Raw genomic sequence first — 17,740 nt, 5'->3', positions numbered from 1 at the left:
TGTTTTGACTGTCTTTTGGCAAGAGAAATGGAAGACTAGGAAGTAATGGTGGTAGTAAAGTTTGTTTTTAAAAAAGGAGAAATGTTCCAGAAGTAATTATAAAAGTGAGTGTAAGAGTATGTTTAAATAGCATTGGTTGCTTCTAACAAGCAAATTACAATTATGATTTATTTTTTGTTTTTTTGATGACTATAAAAACTGGATGAAATTGTTCTAATTTGGAATACCATTTTTCAATTAATTCAGGCATACTAATTGTTGTATTGATTGCATAAACTTGCTTCTTTAAATTTAAGGCATATTAATTCAGTGGATAACTGTTAACATACAACAAACTAATTTGTGCAAGCTACTGTGATGATTTTAAAATCTAAAATTCAGTAATTGTTCTCCCAAATCTCGGACCTTCAAGAAGCTTTCTTGTATTATTTTATTCTTCTAATTGCCCTGAAAAACTTCAGTAACAGAAGATTCCCTGTAAAGTTTCTCATAAGGATATGTTTCCTAATAATTTCTTTGTATCATGGCAAGATCTTTCAAATACTGTCCCTATTGGTGCCTCTGACTCTGAACATAATAAAGTCACTAATGTTTTAGTCTTTCTCTAACTGTAAAATGATAGGCTCTACAGAATTCTGCGGCTCTAACATTTTTCTGTGAGGGGATTCCCAGCCCTGTGGTCTTTCCATTAACTGGAAAAATGATTTGTTTTCAATTTTCATCAAACTCTACCTTTTTCTTTTCATTTTTGGTTGATTGTCCCCCTCCTGAAAATCTCATCTCTCTTGTCATTTCTGGCTCTCTCTTTACCTGTCTTTTATAATATTTACTCTTACTCAATTAATTCTGATAATTATACATCTCTGTCTGTATTCTGAATATTTTAACAGAATTGATATCCCCCTCACTATTTCTGAACTTTCTAGTTAATTTCATCCACTCCAGTGGATTAAGCTACTATTAGTTTTCTAATGATTGCTTAAACTGCAGTTTCCAACCAGCCTTTTCTTCTGGGCTTCTTATTTGATGTCTACCTGTTCACATGAATATCGGCACTTATAGCTCACCATGTTCTAAACAGAAGTTAAGATTTATCCACCTTTCTCCACATCCCAAATTTGATTCAAAATTTGATTCAAAAAATTTCTTGTCAATTAATTACATCACTATCAGCAAGGCCTACGAGAGAGAGATGTTATAAGCCTATCCATTTTTTTTAGTTCTCTCGTGACACCTTGCTTGCCCCTTTTCCGGGCTTGCCTTCTCCTCTAAGCTTACCTTCTTGAAACACTTACTGTTTCTACCTCCTCACTTCCCATTTACTCTATTATCTTAATTCTACCTGCAGCACAATTACTCCACCAAAACTGTTCTCACTAAAGTCATCATAACCTACTGTTGTCAAATCCAATTGTGACTTTGAGTAAATACCTAACTGGATATTTTTCTTCCAGGTACTGTTGACCATGAACTGTTTGTGAAACCCTTACAAAGTTCAGTTTTGATTATGCTAATCTCTTCTACTTCTTTGCTCTTCTTTGTTTCTGCCTGCCTTTTAAATATTAGTATATGTTAGGGTTGCAACCTTGGCCAACTAATCTTACTGCCAACACTCTGCTTATGTGAATAAACCTACTCATTTTTTTTTTTTTCCTTTGGTACGTGCCCCTAGTGGGAACCGAACCCAGGATTCTCTGGTCTGCGGGCCGACGCTCCAACTGAGCCAAACTGGCCAGGGCAAACCTACTCATTTTTAAAATTATTTGCAAAGAAAATTATTTCCAAAGAAATAATTCTAGTCAATATTTTTGTGTCCTAACTGTCCACCTACATTGTCTTTCCCTCAGGTCGCTTCAACTAGACATAGAAATTTTTCTATCTCATGCTCATTCTCCCTCCTCAAACCTCTCTTGTATTCTTGACTACCTCTTCACTCAAGTCAGAGATTAAAGGCCTCCTAGACATATCCATCTACTTAATTTTCATAATCAATCTATTATGAAGTTTAGCCAATTCTCACAACTCATATTTGTGTGATTTATAGGTCTACTGTCATTGCTCAGTTCTATAACCCCTAGACCCCTCTTCTAGATCAAGATAAAAAATATATTGATTTTGTTAATTATATTCCACAAGTAAGTGAAATCATGTGATATTTGTCTTTTTCTGACTGGCTTATTTCACTTAGCACGATACTCTCCAGGTCCCTATATGTTGTTTCAAAGTGTAAGAGATCTTTCTTTCTCACAGCTGCATAGTGTTCCAGTGTATAAATGTACCACAGCTTTTTTATCCGCTCATCTACTGATGGACACTTGGGCTGTTTCCAGATCTTAGCTATTGTTCATAGTGCTGCTATGAACATAAGGGTGCATATATTCTTTCTGGTTGGTGTTTCAGGCTTCTTGGGATATATTCCTAGAAGGGGGATCACTGGATCAAATAAATGGCAGTTCCATTTTTATATCCAGAGACATAGAAGTAGGGAACAGACTGACAAACCTCAGAGGGAAAGGGTTGTGGGTGGGAAGAGATAACCTAAAGCACTTATATGCATGTATGCATAACCAATGGACACAAACAACAGTGTGGTTGTCAGTTAATGGGGGGAAAAAAGAGGGACATCTGTAATACTTCAACAATAAAGAAAAATAACTTAAAAAAATATATTGAATGCTTTTAATATAGGCTTACGTTTTATCTATACCCTACCAAATCTCATATAATCTTTACAATACCCTTATGAGATGGGATCTGTTATTATTAGAATTTCACTAAGAGTAACAGAGCAAGAGCAGCCACTCAGGTTATTCTGATTCAGGAGCCACTCTGCACCTCTACACAATATTGGTTATCCAATTGCAAATGGATTATAATTGATCTCTTAGCTCCTAATTGATGATTTTGCTTCCATCTTGCCCCCCTTAAATATGTCAAAATGATCTTTTTAAATATGCAAATTGAATCTCTCTTCTGTTCCATATCACCCTCAAGTCCAAGCTTCTTAGAAGAGCTCAAGGAATTCTTCATAACTCTGCACCTTCATCTTGTCCCCTCTTCCCCATACCACCTGACGCCATGTGAAACTGATATTCTAGTAACAGAGGGATTTGCCATTTCCTCCAGAAAGCATGCCTTTTATGCTTATTCTCTCTTCTCAGAACTTGTCATTAAAACACATCATTCAGTTGCCTTCTACTCCAAGAAATTATCCTTTAACTCCTCATTTGAGTTACCTACCCCCTTCCTTGCACCATGAAATACTCTATGCATGCCTCTCTCCAACACTCACCATGATTTCTCCATATGATTGTAATTGTAAATTATGTTAAAGGGCAGGAACCAGGCCATATGCATGTTTCACCCTCCCAGTTCAGCACGTAGTAGGCACTCACATTCTGTTCAACTGAACTGTTATGTGAAATAAATATTGCAAATGTCCTCGCTATCTCCCTCTTCTTCAAACCCAAATTCAGTTTTTCTTTGGAGAATATTGTTTGTTTCACCTCAAACATGTATTTTAATTTCATTTTGTATTTTCCTTCTTTCTATTAGATGGGTCCTTATTCAATTATTTAGTACTTTAGTTCTACCTCAAAAATAGCCTCAAACCTCACCATGCTGCCTCTGATTTTACCTCCTTCACACTCAGCAGTGGGTGTCAAATGTCCGGGGCCACAGGATCACCTGAGAAGCTTGTCAAAGTTTCAGGTTTCTGTGACCCAAACTCAGAGATTCAGATTTAGTAAATCTTTGATGGGCAGAAGGCATATGCACTTTTAATAGGTATTCCAAGTAATTCAATGGCAGGTGGTCCGTGTACCACAGGCAGAGAATCTCCGCTCTGTGCTATCAGTAAAATTTCTTTCCAAAACTCATATTTGATCAAGTTATTGCTGAAATTCTTTTGATGTCTCTCTTTCATCTAGACTATATTGTAAAATCATTATCATGTGGCCTAGAAATTTTGGCAGTTTCCAATCCTGCCTTTTGAAGAATGTCTCCTAGCTCTCTGTCCCTACGGCTCACCCTCTTGCTCCCTGGCCCTTTTTGTATTACACACACCCTGTCTCTGTTTATGCCAGATGCTCTTTTGTCCTCACTTGGAAATGATTGGGATTTTGTGTGTGTTTTATGTGCATACCTGCACTGCCTTCTGAACCTTCCTCTAGCTGGTGAACTGGTCCTGCCAGCTACGACTCAGATTATGTTCATGATGAGGCTTCTCTGGACTGGCTTCCCTCACCTCCCTCCTTCCTACTCATACTTTGGCCAAATTCAGCACTCCCCTGTGTTTCTTGACATCACTCTTTTATCATTGTCCGATGCCAGTTGACCTAGAGAGTCCATAACTGAGACCTAGAGAGTCCATAACAGTCCATATATTGTTTACCTTATATTCCCAGGCCAGGACTGCTTTTCACTCATTCTCACATGATTGTAGCTTCCTTCAAATGTGAATGTTTCTTTCCACAGTGACAAGCGGCTTCAGTGTGAAAGAGAAGCAATTTGAGAGAAAGCCAATGTATGTGGATATCAGCACATTGGTATGTTTTTCCAAAATATTTTCAAATTGTCACTTTTGAATAAGATATTATTTTCTTTCAAGTTTCAGAAAAATTTTATCTAACCCTAGAACAATGGAACTGTGCCTTGTGGAAAGACTGCAGTTGTGTTGGAACTTTAAAAAATGCCAGAGTCACCATTATCTGAGTCCTCTGTTCAATATCTGTCAGTGTTTTCAATTCTGACAGACTTGGCAGTGAAGAGGGTACTACAGTCTCCAGTGACATAATGTGGGAAGAAGTTAGAGACACAAAGCAACAAGGCACACATAGAAAGTGAGCAGGGCCTCTCTTCCTCCGGCCTCCTCTACCCGCCAGCCAACAAACTATTTATCAGAAGTCACAAATTTAAATGAATGTACACACGTGTTCTCTCATTAAAAATCTAGTGTTTGTGAAATGAATACCTTATCAGAGAGGGCTTTTCAAATTTTTATTTAGATTCCACAACTTAGAGCTCTAAAACTGGTCACCAATCTTAAAGTTGTTGACCTACCTTTACTTTTAGGAGTTGTGCAGGGAATGTTAAGTCTTGTTTTTTGTTTACAATAGGAAATGACAGATGAATGGAAGGATATTTGAGTAATCATCTACTCACTCATCTTGGGGGATGCTTTCAAGATAAGTGAAAATAGTTTTCAAAATATGAATTACAAAATTATTTTGCTGAAATTGATTGCAATCATGTTGTTCAACGAGGGAACTGGAAATAAGAGAAACCATTGGTAAGCATGGTGCAAAGTAGAAAGTGCAAAGACACTGTGATTTAGCCATTGGATTGGGAATGTTAATGAAGAACAGTTTCCAATTATTATCAGATTGGATGTGGCTGAAAGCTGAATGAGGAGCTGTGAATTATTCAATGTTTATCTCACAGATCCCAGAGATTCTAATGTAGATGGTGAGGGAGGGCGGCAGTGAAGTGTTGCCAAGAACTTCAGGTTTGGTTTGTATTAGTCTTATTTATACCCACAGCATAGAACAAAGGATGAATGCTGACCTGTAGCTATTCTAGGGCTGTATTTGTTCACTTGCTTAGCATAACGGTTACTTCCCAGTTTGGAAAAGCAAAGTGCACCGTGTGTGCACTGAAATCACTGTGCCAAATCTAGTTAAAAGCCTGATAGCGTTTGGTGTGAAACGAAAAGACTTCCTGAGCCCGGGTGTGCACTAGAGCCCCTGTGCCCCACAAAGGACTCACGAAGAGTATGATCACATTGAACACAGTAAAGACATAGTCCTAACTTTCCTCCGAATTATACAATCATCATTGATTTTTTTTTTTTAAAGACTTCGTTCTTTAAGTCACAAACATCTCTCTGGCATTTTAGTTTCTTTTCTACTCATACTGCCATATGACACTCCTATGGGGGTTTCTGGTTTCTTCAGGGAATTAACCTACAGAGCATGCACAGCAAACAATAAAATAGCTGCTTTTCATTGAAAATAAAGAGCGGTGTTTTTCTCCCCCGTCCCCCACTACTCCTCACTACTTCCTCATCACACTTTTGCATTTCCTGCCCAATTGGCATGACGGCTCCCACGCCCACCCCTTTCCTCCCCAGCTCTGGGTGCTTCAGGGCGGTTTGCAAGTCGCCGCGTGCAGTCCGGTCCTTCAGCTCTCGCTTCCGGCGGCACTAGGACCCAGGGAAATCCCTGAGAGAGGTTCGCGGAAAGGCAGCCAGACTCCTCCTTATCTCCAGTGTCAAACTTGACATCAGCCTGCGAGCGGAGCATGGTAACTTCTCCAGCAATCAGAGCGCTCCCCCTCACATCAGTGGCATGCTTCATGGAGATATGCTCCTCTCACTGCCCTCTGCACCAGCAACATGGCTTGTCACCTCTCCATCCTCCTCCTCCTCAGCAGCTCTGTTCTCAACTGCTTCGGGGAACTGATTCTCCAGCCGTCCAATGAAGGTAAGCCAGGTACCGCGACGCGCACAGCCCTGCCCCGCGGGGCCAGGGCTCCTCCGGGCACGTTCCCTCTGAAACATTCTCAGGTCCTGAAGGTGCCTCGTAATAAAGCAGTTTGCTCTCAGAGTCAACTAAAGATATGCTTTTATTTTCAGCTGTCTTCCAAAGCACTTTAGGAGATAATTTTGGATTGTCTAAACCTAAAATGTGTTTTTAATCGGATACCAGTGCAATTACCTTGACAATTTTAAGCAGAAAGAAAGAAAAATTCTCTAGCTTTTCAACTCAATGTTAATTGCCAAATAGCCTTGGCAATATTTTATTTTTTAATTATGACCATGTAGTACTCTGAGAAGTTTAAAATAAAATGCAACCCACCACTCTATATGTTTTACTGTAATGACAGGTTGTTTCTTCTTAGGATCATGGCATTTATGAATGGACTAAAAGGAAATCAGAGTTTGTAGAAGCAGAGGTGTGTGTGTGTGTGTGTGTGTGATATGTTTATATTGCAACTGCTGTATCGAAGTGATGTGTATCCCACCAGGCGATGCTCGGCTCTGTGGTACAGGTTCTAATGAGCAGCATATGCCATATTAACATAAGTAATATTTGCAGGAGTTACAATAAGCTTAGGTTGGCTTTTCTTTGTTTAAGGGCTTATATTCGAATAGCAGAATGTATTTAATGAATAGTGAGAAGATCCTGGATAGGTATAGTAAATAGTTGCAAAAAATAGCAAATTAAGAAAGAATGTTCATATGCAGCAAATGGCATTTTGTTGATGTTGGGTTATTTTCCTCCTAACAGGCATTTGTCTCTTTTCAATGAATTAATATACAAACTTAATATTAAAGACACCACCATTTCTCATAAGATTGTGTACTTGATAGATGCATTCCCTTTTTCCTTTGTACCTTTTGTGGTGTATTCCTAATGATTTGTGAATACAAACACTAACTCTTATGACAACTTCTCTTGATTGCTTTAAAGCAACACTTACAACTTTGATTTCCTCTTAATCATTTTAACTTACAACAAATTTAGCAATTTATTTTGCAATTTAGCAATATTGAGCAATTGATGTGAAAATACTACATATGTTATGTCACAGACTAAAAATATATTGTCACGCAAATACTTTGTATATTATATGCATTATTATTTTTTAAAATTCAAAATATTTAGAAAATTTTGAATTAAATATTGAAATTATCTCTTATAGTTGGTGACCTACTTTCATTGATAATAGAGCAGTTTAATTTTGTTCTTTCCTTAGTGACTGCCTTTATCAATTTGGTTGATTTCATTAGATTTTTCTGTGTTGTTTTTTAACCAGGAACTTGAAAATTCTAAATATAAGGATAAAGAAAATCATCTTACCTACAAGTGACTTCTTTTAAAATCAAATAAATGTTTATTTGAAAGTAATTGTCAATCATTCTTCATAAATGAAAGGCAAGAGTAGTCATTTAGATAATGAATAACATATCAGAAGTTAAAATTAGTGTTTGTTTAATCTTTTTCTTTCTTTGAAGATATTAAAATGTTGACAATAACTCAAAATAGTAATATTATTCCCATATTACTATGATAAAATATATTTCTCCAGATGAACTATTTATAAACTATTTAGATAATAGATTTAATTGAATTAATAATGCACGGGGATATAGCTGAGAGTATTTTTTGTGGAAAATATAACCTTTCAGTAATTTGCAAGAGAAAATAAATACACTTTAAACTTATTTACACTTATATAAAATGAATGAATATTAATTTAACAGAGTAGGAATAAGCCAATGCAAATGGCTTTTAAGCCATACTTTGTGCATGTCTGGGTATGTAATGCATATTATTACATAGGCAGGTACACATTAACAATATGTATATAGAAAGGTAAATATACTCAGAAGACTGACACAGTTACATTTAGTTTGCTTGGGTAAAAGTTTATCTGTCTATTGTTCATGGGATTATTCTTTCCAGATTGTGTCCTATGGTAGTGTCTTCTTTATATTCTGAGGTCATAAAGGAAAGCTTTGAAACAAAATTTTAAAGGAAAGATTTAACTTGGGTAATATTTGAATGAGGGTTTAAATATTAATACAATAGCTTGGGTTTCAGTAGTCAAGATGAACAACATGAAAAGTGAAAAAATCCAAGGATGTGCCAAGAGTTCCATGCAAGTCTTCTAACAATATCACTTGAACAGAAAGCCATCCTTCTAAAATGTCATCTAGTGAGTGGGAAGAAGGACTCTTGATAAAATTACTCTTCTTAATATAGCTTTCTAATATAAATTTTGAAAGCTGAAATATAAAATATTGGTTGTATTAAAATGCTATGCTAAAAATTATATGTCAATACTGTAGACAATTTCTTAGAAATTTACTAGTAAAATTTACTACAATTTATTTGGCAATTTATTATGAAGTTAGGCATGAGAGAACTAAAAGAGAACAAAACCAACCCATTGAGTTAATGCTAGAAAGTGTGCCATTGTGTGACCTTTTTTATTTTGAGATTTTAATAATCAAATATCAATATTGAAATGCTTGGGTCCATGATAAGGACAAAAAACTTGGAAAAAGCTCAATCTGAACTTTTCTTTTATTAATCCAGCTATAAATAACTTTCTAATATGCTTTTAAGAAAATGATTCCAGGTGATACTTTCTATTGCTGGCCTCCTCAGTGATACTAGATTATTCATAACTTCAATGACCACTTAAATCAAGAATTGGCCTAAATAATTAAACAGAAACTTTATAAAAGCTGCATAGAATTTTATTTAAATCTTACCACATCTCTCTGTTTACATGACACTCCAAGAAAAGACTTCCAATGGGAAATCAGCTACTTTCATAACAAAATAGGATTGTTACACTGTGTATTATTAGAAAAGTTTATATAGTTGTTCCCACTTCCCATCCCAGATGGATGATGATAATGGTAAATAATAATAACTTTGGAAGGAGGTTAAAACTTGATATAAAGTTAAATGTTGACTATTAGTTCAATCTCTTTTAGCATTAGTACTCTCTTTAAACACTTTAATATTTGAAGGAATCTGAGGCAGAATGCATTTCTTATTCATCAGTACATAATACAGTGAATCATTTTTCTTTCCAAAAAATGTTTACAAATTAGATTAACATTTACCCATAGAGCTCTTTACATTGGAAATGAGAGTTTTCAAAATAAAAGTGTATAAAATTAAATCTGCATATTTATATACTACTTGTTTGGGGAGACTTTTATTGGAGCAGCTGGGATACCATTTCTATGAAATGTATTTCTCTGAACATAAGTCTGCTAATACTAGAGGAGACTATGTGATTGTTAAAGCTTAAGTAAGACTTGCAGATAAACACTGTGTGCTTCCCTTTGAATATGAGGCAAATGTTAGAGAAAACAAACAATTAAATAATGAAATTTTCCCTTTTTAAAAATTACTATGAATTGGCATTAGTTTTCACATATAAACATATCTTCAAGTAATACTATATTGTGATTGAAACATTAATAGAAAACTAAACTATCATATCACCTTTATAGTTGTTTGTTGTTGTTGTTTGTTTTTGGAAGAAGGTTTACATTGGCTTTTAATAGCATTTCATCATGCTAGACTAAATAATTGAATGCATTACACATTTTTGTAATTTAATAGCTCTCCTAAAAGCTCTCCCCTACCTCCTCCTCAACAGTTATAACTGTGTTATTTGCCCGGAGGTAGGAGAAACCTTAATTTCACTATTTTATAACCCACAACAGTTAACACTTGACCTAGGTCATTAACAGGATTATCAGCAAATTTGTTTAAGCTTTTACTGACAACCTGAATTGCTATGATAATATTTTGATTGTGCCGGAAAGAAACTTCTTATAACCTCTCAAAATCTATAATGAAATTAAATCATTCTGAATCTATATCTTCCCAAAGATTAATATTGATAATAATGGTTCAAGTGGGAAAATGTCCACTTTGATACATCATTCTCCTCACTCTTATGTTTCACATATCACACCATTCTAGTCCTTGTCATAAGTGAGCAATTACATACTCGTTTAAATAGTAAATATTCTGGCAATAACAGTAGATTTATTAGTATAAACCAACTTCCATGTAACTATCAACATTTTTTATTTCTTATTTTTTATTATTGATGGCATAGTTGACAAGACCTTTCTGTCTATTTTAAGATATAAAGTCAAATGGATATATTTATAACTCAGAAGCAACAGGAACTTTAAAAGGGAAACTACATACAAGAAAACAGCATTGCCACGTGTTAGATCATGGCTGCATTTATACAATGTTGTCTTTTCCATGAAACACTGGAAATTGGGAGCTACAATGAAAAGCACTTCAATTTAACATAAAAGTTTTAAACAAAATGTACATGATCAAAACTTAAAGGTGTTTTAAACATTGTTTAGTTTGTAGTTTTTATGTTGTTTCATGTGTAGTTTTTTTTTATTATTGTATGTAACTGGGATTTGCTCGTTGCTCATTTAAACAATTTAGTAGTTTCACCTTGACTCTTAAGAAAATTATTCCTAAGAATGAATTTAGTAAGATTTTTTTATCATGTTTATACATTATCCCCATTTTAATATTCAAATGTTGGTGTGTTATTTAAGGGTTTCTCACTGTAAATGGTTTTTCACAAGAACTTTCTTTATAAATATTCTTAAATATTAAAATTGTTTCTGAAACTTTGAACTTCTCTGAGATAAAATATTTATAATTTTTAAATATCAAATAATCAGTTACATATGCAAAAGATTTTTAAAGGCAAAACATATTTCCACAGTATATTTGATTTACTAACTTCAACGCAAATGGAAACAGCAAGAACTGTTCTTGAGAGGTAGATTTTCCAAGTTATAAAATCTTCCAGAAAATATTAATAAAACTTTCCACAAATCATCAGAACTTGATAAGTTCTTACAGACATTTACTAACTAAAAAATCTGTGATGTGGGTTACCTTTGATTTTAGTCATTTTCCAATGATTTTGTTTGGCATAAATAGTAAATGTAAGGAGAAATAGTATTTCTTGGAAGAAACTAAGTTTTACAAATCAGATTCTGTCAAGATTCTCGACTTTGTTTATTTTTTAATATACACATTTTTTCTTTAACATATTTAATAAACCTTGTTCTTTTAATTTCTGTTGGATAAAAGATTTAGAAAAACAGATGCAGGTGCCCCTTTGTGGTTCTGTTTTCAGAGATCTGGATTTTATCACCAGGGAGGGTCAATGTAGGGCTTTTACCAAGTGCACAAGTAACTTTCCACAGATTTTTCAAATAAAGGGTTGACTGCTGGTGTGAAACGTTCATTACATTATTCATCCAGGTATAGCGAAAACCAGCATTTGAAATATATTTCTCAAAGACTTGAAAGCCTCAGAAAATTCTTCTGTAACGACTTTAGAAATAAAAGTAATGTAGGAAGACACTCCTGTTCGGAGTCAGGGTATGGGCACATGTGTGCCCCTTGATTTCACTCCGTGGGTCTATTACCAGCTGCCTAGTATCAGGTAGTTCCTGGAATCTGGCAGGAGGTTTTTCTCTTGGAAAAGTCTGCAAGTCAGCAAGTTTTAGGTTGCCTCATACCAGCTTTCTTTGGAAAAAAAAAAAAGTGGTCGATTGCAAAGTAAAAAAGTCTGCAAGCGAAAAGAAAAAGTTGATTAGAAAGATGGAGAGGTAGAGAAATGCAAAGGTTCTCAAACCAGTGTATTATATAATTTTTTTTTTGCTTATAATAAAAACATTATCACTTAAAACATCTGGCTAATCAATTTTTATTAAATCCCTAAAATCCTGCACACTTAAAAGGGGAGGGGGGTTGCATTTGTTTCCCCTTTCAAGTTTATACACTTTTGATTTTTCCCCAGAAGAAAATATTTTATCTGGGAAAGTTTTAAGAATTAAAGCCAAAGAATGCTTCCCCCTTTGGATGCCTGGGCGAGTACATGTGGAGGTTGGACGCAATCAAAACCAGTTCAGCAAATAAGGCCTCCGACTTGGAGTGATGTTATTAAACTGGAAGCCTCGAGTGTGGACCTCCCTCCCTCCCTTCATTTTCTAAACCATGTCCTGCTGTTTCAGTCAAAGCAAAGGGTGAAAATCCACACAATCCAAATCAACAGGGTGAAGTCAGAATAATAGACGAGGGAGGAGGGAAAACAAGTGGGCAGCACTGTACGAACTGTTGTGAACAATCTTGGCCATGGGCGGGGTGGCCACAGACGGGCTGACGGTGCCTCGTTTCCTTCGCGCTACGACTCGCGCATTTGACTCGGTTTCAAAGGCGTGCCCTGGGGACGGTAGCACCCAGCAAGGCTGTGAGGGTAGTAGTGACAGTGCCGTGGCGACGGACAGAAGAGCAGGCAGGCGCTCCTCGCTGCCACCACACCCACCACCAGGGCGTCCTAACCACAAACTACTCCGTCGCTAGGACCAGGTTGTGTTGTGGGGTGGGGCACGGCGTCTCCTAACAATTTATTACTTTTTTCTCCGAATTGGATTGAGGATCGGATAATAAAAACCCAGCTCCAGGTCCGGGTCCCCCAGCCCAGAGCCCCGCTGGCCGGTGGCGTCTTTGTGCGCGAGTGTCCCCTCGCCTGATGGCCAGAGCCGGTGACCGAAGCGCAGCGAGCCGGTCGGGCCTTCGGGGACCGGGCAGCGGGCAAGGGGCGCTGCGGCGGGGCGGGGGCTGGGACCGGGGCGCGGGGCGCCCGCTGGGGGGACGGGCGCAGCAGGAGGCGCGGCGGGCGAGTGGCAGACGCGCGCCCTCTGCCTGCTGCCGCGGAGCTGCTGGCGCTGGCAGGAGGGGCGAGCTCCTGCCACCTGGACGCTCCCTACCTGTGGGTTCCGCTCACGGAGGCGAGCTGCTGGGACCCGCCCGGCGGCACCTCCTTACTTTACCAAAACAGATCTTGCCCCCTTGCCGGGATCAGCGGGGTCAGCCAGCCTTTTCAGATTGGTAACCGGCGGTGGCGCGGTCTCCCTTCCATCCTTATTCCCTGACCCTCCCTAAGACGGATGGGGAGGAGACACCGCTTCTGCAGGGTGCCTGGCACTCGGGCAGAGTTGGAAAGCACCTCGCACTAGGCCCGCTCCGCTGGGACGCAAGGGAAGCCGAGACGTCCAGTTGTCCTGCTTGCTGCTGTCTGATCCCACTCATTTGCTATTTTTTTTTTTTTTAATCTTTCAGAGGGTCTCCTCAGTCCTTCAGTCACCAGATTAAAATGAGGAATCCTCTTTTTCAGTTTTCTTTCTAACCACCTATTAATGCCACCTGTTAGGCCCCTCTTGGGAGCTAAGGGGACTGCTCCATAAACTTTCCTCCATGCACAATCTCCAGTGATTTCTGTTTCCTCCGTCAGCCCTGTTCGACTGGCCGTCGTTTTATTTAAACAGGATATTCTGCTTTCCAATTTGGGCAGCAAACTTGGAATGGGCCAGAAAGGGTTTCTAGGAGCAGTGTTAGGAGGTAGGGTAGTAGTTAGATGCTGATGTTTCTGTGGTTGTGTCAGAAATTTGCTGTTTATTTCATAAAAGATAAAACTAGTGCACAGCTGGTGGGAATGCAGACTGGTGCAGCCACTATGGAAAACAGTGTGGAGTTTCCTCAAAAAATTAAAAATGAAACTACCATTGGACCTAGTGATCCCACTTCTAGGAATATATGCTAAGAAGCTTGAAACACCAATCAGAAAGAATATATGCGGCCCTATGTTCATAGCAGTGCTATTTACAATAGCTGAGATCTGGACAAAGGCCAAATGTCCCTCAGTAGATGAGTGGATAAAAAAGCAGTGGTACAGCATGGCTGGTGTGGCTCAGTTGGTTGAGTGTGTCCCACCCACCAAGGTCACTGGTTCTATTTCTGGTCAGGGCATGTGATGGGTTTGGCTTAATCCCCAGTAGGGAGGCAAGCAGGAGGTAGTTCATCAATGTTCTCTCTCATCTATGTTTCTCTCTCTCCCTCCCTCTCCCTTCTTTTTTCTGAAATCAGTAAAAGCAAAAAATAAAATAAAATGTACGGATCACATTATGGTTCACTTTTTTTTTTTTTTTACTGAACTTAATGGGGTGACATTGATGAGTAAAAGTGGGGGTGTGCACTTCAGATTCAGGTTGATGGTATCTTGGATGTGAGGAGGCAGGGGTTCACTCTTGTGTTGTACATTCTGTGGGTTTAAAGAAAAAAGCTGTGATACATTTACACAACAGAGTACAATGTCTGTAAAAGAAGATGGATCTCTTACCCTTTGAGACAGCATGAAGGGACCCAGAAAGTATTATGCTAAGCAAAATAAGCCAGTCAGAGAAAGACAAGTATCACATGATCTCACTTACTATGTAGAATCTAATGAACAAAATAGATCCAGAGACATGGAAGCAGGGAACAGACTGGAGAATCTCAGAGGGAAGGGAGTGGGGTGGAAAGAGATTAACCAAAAAATTTATATGGATATATGCATAACCCATGGACACAGACAATAGTGCAGTGAAGAGGTCAATAGGGGGAAGGGAGAACATTTGTAATACTTTAAACAATAAAGATAAATTTAAAAAAAAAATTTAAGTGTTGAGTCCAGGGGATTACAAAACTAAATATGGCCTCAGTATCATGTTAAACATTGAGATAATAATTACACAGAGTTCTGCTGATTAGAAAGATTTTACCCTTATGATACCATATATTACTACTGGAACTCACTTAACCATTAGAGCAGTCCTAAAATAGATATTATTACATATTCCATTGTTACAAGTGAGGAAACTAGTTTACTAAAGTGGTAGCTGAGCCAGGCCCTCTCTTGTCTTTGACTTTTGATTTTAACCTCATGTTTTCTCCTGTACACAAATGCCTGTGAACTCGGAGATATTCTTCCATTTAGGAAAAGCACTTGCTTCTCAGCCTTAATCCCAGTGACTACACTAATTTGTCTTGTGACTTTGCAAGAAAGAATTAGAAATACCCAGAGTACTGGAGTGAAATATTGTACTTCAAAGTACTTTCAAAAAAGTACTTCCGAGATTACTTAGAAACTGCAGAGTGTTTACATTTATGATGATCTGCATGGGTGGTGGACAGGAGAACATGTCTGAGATGTCTTTTCTTCACACATTTTTACCTCTGTCTTTCTTCTTGACACACAAACACATCTATCCTCACCCTGGAAAGAAGATTTTATCAGAAATTCTGCACACAGAGGTTGTGAGGCAACTGTCAGTACAACCCAAATATTATTTAGGGTTTTATATATTAAAACAAGTATGAATTAACTATTGGAATTGTCACAGAAATCAATATTGTGGGAAAATAGAACATGGTCTAAAAGTAAACTTTAATCCCTCTGGAAACTTTATAAGTTATCACTTAAAAGATAACTTATAAATGCATTAAAATGAAAAAGTAAATTATAAATGATTTATCTCCTCTTCTATAAAAACACTTGTCCCCTGAGTAGAAGCATTGTGAAAAGGTAGCTAAAACAGGGTTTTGAAAGGTAGCAAATTAAGCTGGGGGCAATTATATTTTTCATGTGGGTATTTCAGCACATATGTTTTGTATTAATTGCCTCAATAAATTCTGTTAACCTGGCAACGAGCAAAAATAGCATATTGATGACATCAGACTTCCAAATCAGAAAGCTGCTTTTAGTATCTTGCTTCCTTCACTATAACATGCAAAAAAAAAAAAAAAAAAAGTTTTCTAACCTGTTAGCGTTTACGTTCCCAACAAACTATCCAGTCACTCAAGCTATTGGAACATTTTCTGTGAGCAAAAGTGTAGGCTTAGCAACAAACTTTTGGTCTCTTGCTTCTGGAGAATTAGAATCAATGCCTAGTTTCCCTACTTCTTAATTTTTTATTCATATTTGAGTTTGTGGAGCTCTCTCAAATCCAGAAAATGCAAACTTGACTTTCCTCTTGTTTAAGACAAAAATCTTGACTGATTACATGGCAGCATCTCCAAAAGGCACTGCAAAGGGAGAAACCTAGCTCAATTTCACTGTCAACAAGTCAAGTCAATATCAAATGGTTTCATCTAAAAGTTTTATGTGAATATTAAGTTAATTTGTATTCTTTCAAATAATAGTTAAGAAAGATACATGAATACACTCTACAGACCCACTCCCTCCCTGGATAAAAATATAAGGTTTTAGAATTAAATTTTTGCCACCAATAAAGTTGATCCGTTTCCAATCAATATGAAATTTAGAAATTTACTATTTACCTCAGGGTAATGGAAATGAAGAACTGCTTTTAGTACTTAACATATTTATTTCCTGATTTTCAAACCTGACCTAACAATGAATAAAAGTCCATAGGGTTTAGAAGGATTATTATCTTTTATTTTTATTGTATGTGATAGCAGTCTTCACACCAAGAATTTAGGCTGAAGAGCTGAGTTGCTTCCCTGTGAATTATCAACATAGTCCTCTGGGGAAGGAAACACCACTCAGAGGAAAAGTCTCCTTGCAGAACTGTGTGTGTGTTACCAGTAGTATTGCCCCCTTACAAAATGAACTATTCTCACACTGTGGTAAAATTTAATGGATGAGTATATACCTTTTGAAATCATAATGGTATAAAATTTTGTTTTTCAAAGTGCAAATCAGTGATGAAGTGAAAACAACCATTTGTTTGTCTCATCTATTCTTGTTAATGTTCTCGAATTGGACACTCAATCAACTTATAAATATTTAGAGTGACATAAAGCTAGAGTTTTCTTCAAATTGGGTTTTTCTTTCAATATGTCAAAGCTATTGATGGTAGATCTTGCATATTAACAGAATGTAAAGAACTGGCACAATCACAGAAACTTTACATAGAAATGAAATTGGGTTATTATTCTTTTGTTATGTAAATATCATCAACTATAGCAATTACCAAATATTAGAAATATTTTTAAAGAGGCAAATAAAAGGGCATAGTATTCTTCTCTTTGTTTAATTTTATTATTTGTTTATCATAGATAAGTTAATATACTAGATAACTAAGAAAAGGTAAACTCAAATTTTATTATGGTGTTCTTGACATTTCTGATCTGAAGTCATAATGCTTTGATAGTCTTTGGTTTGTGAAACAAGATTTTCTGTCATAATTATATGTATTTAATCTGACTGAACAAGTTAGACTAATCTATGTTTAAAATAATGTTTTCCCCATATTTTGGGGTACAGCTGCTTTCCTTAAACATTTGTACATTGAACACAGAACTTTTTCTTA

General features: G+C 36.9%; 1 protein-coding gene across 2 annotated transcripts in view; it reads left to right on the top strand.

Moving 5' to 3' along the window:
• The first annotated feature begins 6,266 nt into the window (after positions 1-6,266).
• The window catches only part of EPHA3 (EPH receptor A3), a 347,739-nt gene continuing 336,265 nt past the window's right edge, over positions 6,267-17,740 (top strand). The window contains exon 1 of one of the 2 annotated variants that reach the window (XM_036242607.1): positions 6,267-6,482. In XM_036242607.1, coding sequence (XP_036098500.1) covers positions 6,395-6,482 — 88 coding nt within the window. In that variant the 5' untranslated portion in view covers positions 6,267-6,394. The remainder of the gene's footprint in view (positions 6,483-17,740) is intronic. The other variant, XM_036242608.1, reaches the window with a different exon arrangement.

Source organism: Molossus molossus, unplaced genomic scaffold (assembly GCF_014108415.1).
Source record: "Molossus molossus isolate mMolMol1 unplaced genomic scaffold, mMolMol1.p scaffold_m16_p_5, whole genome shotgun sequence".
Taxonomy (NCBI): domain Eukaryota; kingdom Metazoa; phylum Chordata; class Mammalia; order Chiroptera; family Molossidae; genus Molossus; species Molossus molossus.
Note: the sequence above shows the minus strand (reverse complement) of the source record. Positions and strands in the feature narration are given on the sequence as shown.